Raw genomic sequence first — 9,597 nt, 5'->3', positions numbered from 1 at the left:
ATGGCACAGTAAGGTTACATTTCTTAAAACTGATGCTCCGCTTAGAACTGACCATTCTTTTAATGATATGATAGATGCTAATCATCACATCGGAGATACTCCACTTAAAAAATTGTCTATTGGAATGGTAACTCAGTTTCCACTTGATTTTATGCACTTAGTGTGCCTTGGAGTAATGAAAAGGATTTTGATGTTTTTAACAAAAAGCCCTGATAGCGATCGAATAAGATTAGGAAAGGCATCTATTAATGGGATTTCAGAGAGATTAGTAGAATTTAAAAGTCTTATTCCTTGTGAGTTTTCTAGACAATGTCGGCCTTTAAGTGACATAGAGCGTTGGAAAGCAGTGGAATTCAGTCAATTTTTATTATACAGTGGTATTGATGCACTAAAAGGAAATCTTTCGAAATCTGTATATAACAATTTTCTTTTGTTTTTTGTTGGGATACACTGTTTAGCCAGTTCAGATCTTAATCAAAGTCATGCTGATTATGCAGAATCTAGCTTAAAAGCCTTTGTAAAAAATGCTATTAAAATATATGGCAGAGGTTTTATTAGCTACAATGTACACAGCTTAATACACATTGCAAGTGATGTTAAAAGATTTGGATCTGTTTATAACTACTCTGCATTTCCGTTTGAAAATTTTCTAGGGCATTTAAAGCGTTTAATACGTAAACCTCATTTACCACTTCAACAGGTTATCCGGCGTATATCTGAAAGAAATGGATCAATTATAAGAAACTCTTATAAATGTATGAAGGAAGGCATTCCCAGGAAGCTGCATAAATATGGTCCTATTGTTTTTAGAGAACAAACAGAGTGTCTACAGTATCAAGAAATTACTTTAAATGGAATTTTTTACTCTACCTCAACAGGCAACAATTGCATTAAATTAAAAATGACTTTTGTCTGATTCGTAACATATTAAAATTTCATAGTGATAATAGGCATTTTATTGTTTATGAAAAATTTCTAACTATTGAGCCTTTCTTTAGATATCCTGCAAATTCTTTTGAATGTTTTGATATAGTAAAGGTCTCTAAATTATCATGTCAGTATAAATCTGCCACAACAGATGAATTACAGAAAAAATATGTTATACTACCATACAAGTCCAAATTTGTTTGTATTCCTTTATCTACGAAGCATCAAATACATAAATAATAAACTGTATTTTTTTTTGGTGGTTTTATATATATTTTTTTCTGTTTTTATACAAGATATTTATATGAAAAAATAATTTTATTATTACTGGAATAAAAGTTATAAATAAATTTATTTGAAAATAAATGACTTATTTCACTTTAACATAATACACGTAATGTTAAAATTTGTTCAGCAGATTTTTTTAATCTTTTATTGATACAGATGATCTTTTTTATTGATACAGATGATCTTTTATTGATACTTTAGAATATATTATATAAAGAATTATGTATTATGTAGAATGAAGAATGTATTAATTTTAAAATTTTTTTGCTGTTGAAAGTACTTGATAAAACAAATTGAAGTCCATTTTATCTGAAGTTGCGCTTTTCTAATTTTAATTTAAGTCAGGAAAAACAGGCGGAAAAGTCAGGGAAATCCATCATAAATTATTGAAAGACACCCTGATTAACAATCATTAAATTTATTATTTAAAATGATTTTCATGCCAATTTTTTTTATTTCAGATACTAATGTATTATTTAGTTGAATTTGAGGATGGAGTTGCAGTGGTTCCTGATTGCTGGTTATTACAAGAATCAGCTACATGTTATTGGCCTCAGGGAATTGGTGCTACACAATGGTCAAAAATGAAAAAGTTACCAATTCCTAATCACAAAGATTGGCCTCTTTATCCTTATATAAAAATATTGAAAATTGGAGGTATTTAATTTCTATATGTTTTTGAAAAGTTTTAATTATAAGATTGTTTTTCTGCACATTTTAATTTTCCAGACCATGAAAAGATGAAAAAGGCAGAGGCTAAATCTTTGCACTACACTGATTTTTCTCCAAGTTGTTCGGAAATAAAAAATGGTTTAAAGAGGAAAAAACTGCAAACACAATGGTAAAGTACATCATATTTATTGTATATTTTTAAAATGTTAAGATTCTTAATGCAAATTAGAATTCTTAAGTTGAATATTTGTATTCGTTATTATTTACTTTACAATTTTATTAACATTTTATTTGCAATTTTAGGAGTCCTGACATAGCAATTGAGAAAAAGAAAAAAAAAGAAAATTCAAAAATTAAGAATAAGCAAAACTCACCGATCAATTTATCAGAAAATTCTAATTATGACTCTTCGGATAGTGAACATTTAGTACCACTCCTTCCCCCACCCCCATGCAGACAGTCAACTTCCACCACCTACACAGATCGAATTGATAAACCCTCGCTAGCTAGTCCTAGCACAAACATAGCATCTTCAATTCGTAAGTTTTGCATTTTATTTATATTTTGGCATATATAGGTTGTTCAATTATATGTGCAAAAAGGTGTTTTTTTTTATAATAATACCGCTTTTGAATTTTATTCTTTTTTCTATTTATCTTTCTATTACTCTAGTTGCAAAGTCTTTCAACTTTTTATAGCCCTAACACTAAAAATTATGCAAGAATAAGGGTTTTATGACTTTTATAATTTCTAGAGTCATTTTTGAGACTCATATACCGTACAATTTCCTATAAATATAATTTATTGTTTTTGGATAGTTCCTGATTTAGTAAAACAAGCAGTGGCTGATGCTGTCCGACCATATTTTCAGAGTGTATTTAAACAGTTGGAGGAAATTAAGTTACAGTTACGTGTACAATGCCAAAAGCAAGTTTCTCTTGGTCATAATACAAGTGGAAATCTTCCAGAAAACTTTATATTTCCGTTAAAAGAAATAGATGAACTGTTAGAGTTAAATAGGATTTTTTTGGAAAATACTGAATGTCGATCTAATGCAGTAAGTCTTTTATTATCAATACATATTATATAAAAGTTAATTTTTTTTCTAAAAATTAAATTGGTTTATTTTTTCTATTTAGAATTGACTACATATATAATAACGTTTGTACTTTAGTAAGCTAATTTTTATGTAGCTAATGATAAATGTTTATTTCTTTATAGGTTATTTTTTTGTTTCTAAATGATGGAAGTGGAAATAATAAATAATTATTCCTTTATAGGTTATTTTTTTGTCTCTAATTGGAGGAAGTGGTCTTGATGACTGTTTAAGAAAAGTTGCGAAGAAAATCTTGACAGCAAAACTATCAATGCTGTATAACCTTACAGGAAGAAAAGGAAAATTAGAGTTTGGTTGTCTAATGGGTGTGAAAAATGTAATTTATGGTAGGCAAACTTATAAACAAAATTATTGTAAACAAATAGTTATATATAAGATAAAACTTATATTCTCATGATCGTCGCCGTCATCATCATAAACATCATCATCGTTGTCATCATTTTTGTATTATAATTGTTTTAAAGATCACAAAAAAATCTTTTCATCTGCTAATTATTGCACATTTTATTATGCAGATGCAGTAAGAAAAAGCTATCCAACATCAACAGCTAGTCAACTGGACAAAATACTTTCAAAATGGCTGTCAGGGTCTATTGACAGAGATGGACTAAAAAAAGCTCGAGGAAATAGTTCAAAAAGTCAGTAAAGTTTTTACTTAACTCAAACTTGATTTTGTTTTTTTATCTGTTTTTAATCTTATTTGTAATTTTAATATAGCTATTATGAATACAGTTTTCTATTTCTAAATAAATGGTACAGTTAATAAATAGGCGAATGTATGAATATATTAATTGTAATATTTAAGTGTTTGTTTATTTATTCATTAATATTAGTTATAATTAAATTATTGTTATAATTAAAGTAGCTTGATGATTTAATTTTTCATTTACTTTTATTGATTTTAGAAATTATAGATCTACCTACAATTTTAATTTTATGTCTTTAAAGGCATAAATATGTCAAATAATAAATATGTTGAAATATATTTTCAAAAGCAATCTAATTTTTTTTTATATAAAATGTATTTTTTACTATTGGGAAGAATAAATCATGTAAAATTAATTAGTCTTTCATCACAACACTTGTTATTTTGGCTCTCTCTTACTTACGTCATATTTAGTCCCAGTCGTGGGACTAAATATACACTATTAGCGTGTAACATATAAATATTTCTTTGTGTATAGTTCCTGAAATAGTAAAGCAATCAATGGGTTAAGCTGTTCAGTCATTTTTTCTAAAGTGTGCTCAAGCAACTGGAGGAGCTGAAAGGTGATATTAATTAGCAGTGGCAAAAAGCCCCGTTAGACAAACCATGGCGGCACCTTTTTCAGAAGCCTAGACTTTTTTCTTATTTTTCCATTCCAAGTGATAAACGATCTTCTGGAATTCAACCCGATTCTTATGGAAGATTATGAGCAGTGATCAAGAACAGTAAGCTATTTTTTATTAAATTGTTACTTTTATATCTCTATTTTAATAAATTGTGTAATAATTTTTTAATATAATCTGTTATATGATTTTAGAAACAATTATTTTCTTGCTAACAAGCACCTACAAAGAAAAGGCCGAGTTTTGTTAATCGGAATAACTGACTTTTCCTTTTTCAATTTAGTCAATTTTTTTAAATTTGTTGACCATTTAATTGGTTAAATATTTACTTCATATGCACGAGATTTTTCCTTGCTTTTAGAGGCAGGGGCCAGGGTCTAAATGAGAGGGACAAATTTGGGAATAGTTATTTGGGAACCAAATATCCGAACTGAATATATCCGGATCCATAACTCAAAATTAGGATACAGTTACCCAGGTAATTGGATCCAGATCTTGTTTCCGATTATGCCATACACATCAGGTGGTTCACATTTAGTGATGGTAGATTAAAGTTTTATTTTGATAGGTGTTTCCATTTTTTCTATATTTTGTTCATCTCTGTTTATTTTTATTATTTGTTTATGCAGGTGCAGTAAAAAAACTATCCCTAAGCGACGATTAGTCAACCGGACAAGACGCTGCCAAAATGGCTGTCATGTTCAATTCACATGGATGGCCTCAAAATAATTCGCTAGGAGATGCGTAGAGGAAGACATTTAATTATTTTTTTATTTATATCAAATGTAATGAAGTATTTTTTATAATGTGTTTATTTTCTTGTTTACATTGTTAATTTTTTTTATTGGATGCTGTTTGAGAATATTGATTGAATAAACTTCTTTTATATGACTTATGACTGTCTTTTGAGTTTTATTTCTTACAAATCGACATTCCTTTCATTTTAAAAAGGTTATTTTGAAAAGATATTTGTTAGCGTGGCAGTGACAATTGTATACAATTGTCACATTTAAGACACAACATTCCATTGTCACATTATAACACAAGACCTTATAAGCTCTTGTTATCAAAAAAAAGGCGGTGCGAGTATATAAAGTGCCAAGAATAGCCAATATTAGGCTTGAATTGGCCAATATTGGGCTTTAATTAGCCAGTATTTGGCTTGGATTGGCCAACGTTGTGCCAGTATTAGCCTATATTTTCCCATTCATGGTCGATGTTGGGCCATTATAAGCCAGTCAAAACCAATCATGGCCCAATATTGGAGCCATGATTATGCCAGCCAAATGCCAATATCTTCCCAGTAATGGCCCAATTTGCACTCCCCAATATTTGCCCAATATTGGCAGCCAATATTTGCCCAATATCGCGGCCAATATTTGCCTAATATTGGCCCAATGAATTTGTGTTATCTGGGGAAATTAAGAAAATACCCCTGAACCTACCAACAATTAATATAGAAAATATAACCATCAAAAGAGCTCTGAATACAAAGTTTTTAGGAGTTCTATTTGATGAACACATCTCCTGGAAACCATCTCCGTCAAAAACACACTTCAAGACTAGTATACAACAAAAGCAAATTTACTCATGCTCAGCCCTTACTGGAACAAATGAACGCACTAAATATATTCCAAATAAATATTTTTCAAAATATACTTTTCATGTTCAAATATAAACTAAGTCTGGTTCCAGTACATTTTACAGCACACTTTTTTAAAAACAATATAAATAAATACAATACAAGAGCAACAGGTAACTTTAAGAATAACCTTTTGAAACAACAAGACTCTCAAAATTTTCAATTACATATCGTGATCCCTATTGATTTAACAACTTAGTTTCCAGAAACGAATCACTATTAAACTTAAATAACGAACACTCTCTGAAAAAAAAGCTAAAAACTGCAATAATCAAATTAAACAACTGTAAGGAATTTTTTTAGATTTGAATAATTAAATAAATAAATGTAACTTAACTTTTAATACAAATCGATAATAAAAATAATATTACTAACAAGGTATATATGTAACTGACTTAAGTCTTCTGCAAGCTTCCTATGACTACAAATAAGTTGTTCTTTTTATCAATCTTCCACAAATTTTGTTTTTATCATATTTATAAACTAACATTATTTTAAAATGTGGTAAATAAACTTATAGTGAAATATCTAAACTCTCCTTCAAAAAATCAGCAGATTTATTTTCATTCATTGCATTTTTTATTTTATTTAAAGTAATATAGAAATATATTTCTCGGATTATTTTTACTTACACGCTATTATATTATTGTAACTAGTATTTATTTTATTCATGACTCTGAGTTTTTTTTTTGTTTTTTTTTTTGCGTTTGCGTTTGCGGCACAAGACGAGTAAGACGTATTCTTTTTTTGAGCATAACTTTATTTATAACAAGTTAAATATCAGAAGAGTTGAAAATGAAGTTGACGAAATAAAAGTCAGCTTAAATTTCCAAGAAGAAAAAGCTAAGGATGAACTTATTCATATAAAAACAAAATATGATAATGAAATTTTGATGTTAAAAAAAAAATCTATTGACTTAGAGAATCGCTCGAGACGTAATAACTTACGTATCGATGGCATAAAAGAAAACCCTGAAGAAAACTGGAGTGATTGTGAGAAGGCTGTAAAAGACATCTTTAAAACAAAGCTAAATATATTAAGTGAAGTAGTTGTGGAACGAGCGCACCGAGTCGGTGCAGTTAAAAATAATAAAACATCAAGATAAATCGTTTTAAAGCTTTTGAATTATCATGATAAAAATAAAATATTAAGCTCAGTAAATAAACTTAAAGGAACCGGTATTTATATCAATGAAGATTATGCAAAAGAAACGATGTTAGAAAGAAAGAAGCTTTGGGAAGAAGTTAAACGATTACGAAACGAAGGTAAATTTGCAGTTATTAAATTTGATAAAATTTATTGTAGAGATTTTAGAAAGTAAACGCGCGAAGTTTTATTAAGCGAAGCGCTATTTTAACGATTTTAATTAATGACTAACTTAACAATAGATTTTGAAAAATTACACTTTAATGTTTTCAATTCAGCAAATGTTTTACTTAATGATATTTCTGACGCTGATTTGCATTTTTTTAACGAAAACAATTTTAGTTCGTCCTTTTTTGAAATAAAAACTTTTAAAACTGAACTAAAAACGTTAAAGAGTAATTTTACTGTAGTACACATTAACATAAGAAGTATAAATAGCAACATGGATAAGCTAAAACATTTTCTTATCGAATGCGATTATCTATTCAGTATGATATGCCTAACAGAAACGTGGTTTTCTGACGAATCATGCAGAATAAATCAAAGTTTAGAAATTATTAACTACAAATTATTATCATCTGAAAGAAAAACTAACAAAAGGGGAGGTGGAATTATAACTTATATTAGGAATGATCAAGTTACCAAAATTAGAGATGACCTTTCGATCTCAGATGCCGATAGTGAGGTTTTTACAATTGAAATAACTAGCAACAAATCAAAAAACATACTGGTCTCCACATGTTACCGGCCACCTGAAGGTGATTTATTTAAATTTTCCAATCATTTAAAACAAATTTTTATAAAAAACAACAATGAGCAAAAAAAAATATTCTGTATTGGAGACATAAACATAGATTGTTTACAATATGATAAACATGCCAATACTAAACTTTTTTTTGACGAAATGCTTCAACATTACATCTTCCCAATTATTAACAAGCCAACTCGAGTAACTCCAACTTCAATCACTGCAATAGACAATATATTAACTAATTCATTAATTGATACTTCTCTAAAGGCACGAATAATAAAGGCAGATATATCTGATCATTTTCCTATTTTCTTCTCCTTGACGCAAGATATAAAATCTAATAATAGTTGTAAAATTAAAACTTATAAAAGAAAAATCAACAAATTTGCTATTCAACAATTTAAAGACTCACTGTCGGCAGAAGAGTGGGATAAGGTATACCATGAATGCAATCTTGGGCACACTAACTCTGCTTATAATAACTTCGAAAAAATTTTCCTAAAAAGCTATAATATGCACTTCCCAATTAAAGTAAAATTAATAAAAGAAAAACATTTAAAATGTACATGGATCACCAAAGGTATTAAAAAATCCTCAAAAAAAAAAAATTTTTTATATTAAATACTTAAAAAATAGAAATGAGGCAAACCTAAATGTTTACAAACAGTATAAAAACTTGTTTGAAAAAATTAAAAAAAGTTCAAAGAAAAACTATTACTCAAATAAAATAAAAAACACAAATGGTGATATTAAGAAAACTTGGGATATCATGAAAGAAATAATTGGGATAAAAACCTGCAAAATAAATAGTTTACCTGCTCAAATTGTCATAGATAATAAAGAGTATGACAATAATAATGCAATTTCAGAAAAATTTAATAGTTTTTTTGTCAACATAGGCCCAAATCTAGCTTCAAAAGTCAATTGTCCAAACAACTCATTTGAAACTTATCTTACTAGTGTCAACAACGAATTAATATTTAAAGAACTAAAAATTGATGAACTCGAAAATGCAATAAACTCTCTTAAAACAAACAAGTCCCCAGGTATAGATGACATTTGCAGTAATATCGTCGTCTGTGTCTTTTCGGAGATACGCAAACCTATTTTCGAAATATTTAAATCATCAATTATAACAGGAACTGTACCAGATAAATTAAAAGTAGCTAAAATTGTACCTATTTTTAAAACCGGTGAAACATTTCTAATAAACAATTACAGACCAATCTCAATACTTCCAACCTTTTCTAAAATACTTGAAAGAATAATCTACAATAGATTATATGAATACCTAATTCAAAACAAGTTCTTAAATAAAAAACAATTCGGCTTTCAAGCACAGCACTCAACAGAACATGCAGTTTTAGATTTAGTTAATAGCATAAGTGATTCTTTTAATAAAAAGCAATTTGTATTAGGAACTTTTATAGACCTATCCAAAGCATTTGACACAATTAATCATGATATCTTACTAAAAAAAATGGAAAAATACGGAATAAAAAATACTAGCCTAGATTGGTTTAAAAGTTATCTGTGCAACAGACAACAATGTGTTATTTCGAACGATAATAAGTATTCTAATTTACTAAAAATAAAATGCGGAGTTCCCCAAGGTTCCGTTCTTGGTCCTCTTTTATTTTTAATTTACATTAACGATCTTCCACAATTACTAAAAAAAATGATGCAATAATGTTTGCTGATGACACAAATTTATTTTATTCATC

General features: G+C 28.3%; 1 protein-coding gene and 1 long non-coding RNA gene across 2 annotated transcripts; both read left to right on the top strand.

Annotated features, from left to right (window-relative positions):
* The first annotated feature begins 1,671 nt into the window (after window positions 1–1,671).
* On the top strand, window positions 1,672–3,650 carry LOC136085407 (uncharacterized). The gene is made up of 6 exons (XM_065806710.1): window positions 1,672–1,872; window positions 1,945–2,056; window positions 2,191–2,426; window positions 2,706–2,944; window positions 3,168–3,330; window positions 3,520–3,650. Exons 1-6 carry the CDS (start codon window positions 1,683–1,685, stop codon window positions 3,648–3,650), a joined length of 1,071 nt encoding a protein of 356 aa, XP_065662782.1. The 5' UTR covers window positions 1,672–1,682.
* A 410-nt stretch (window positions 3,651–4,060) lies between these two features.
* Window positions 4,061–5,228, top strand: LOC136085082 (uncharacterized). Its single transcript, XR_010641062.1, has 2 exons — window positions 4,061–4,435; window positions 4,963–5,228. It is a non-coding gene; the product is annotated as an uncharacterized LOC136085082 (long non-coding RNA).
* Window positions 5,229–9,597: the final 4,369 nt, after the last annotated feature.

Source organism: Hydra vulgaris, chromosome 09, assembly GCF_038396675.1.
Source record: "Hydra vulgaris chromosome 09, alternate assembly HydraT2T_AEP".
NCBI lineage: Eukaryota > Metazoa > Cnidaria > Hydrozoa > Anthoathecata > Hydridae > Hydra > Hydra vulgaris.
This window is presented reverse-complemented; position numbering and strand designations above follow the sequence as displayed.

Excerpts from the sequence above, each read along its gene's own strand:
- LOC136085407 (XM_065806710.1), top strand. The coding sequence starts at position 1,683 with ATGTATTATTTAGTTGAATTTGAGGATGGAGTTGCAGTGGTTCCTGAT. Across the intron at positions 1,873-1,944 it reads AAAAATATTGAAAATTGGAG|ACCATGAAAAGATGAAAAAG; the intron begins GTATTTAATTTC and ends TTAATTTTCCAG. Across the intron at positions 3,331-3,519 it reads TGTGAAAAATGTAATTTATG|ATGCAGTAAGAAAAAGCTAT; the intron begins GTAGGCAAACTT and ends TTTATTATGCAG.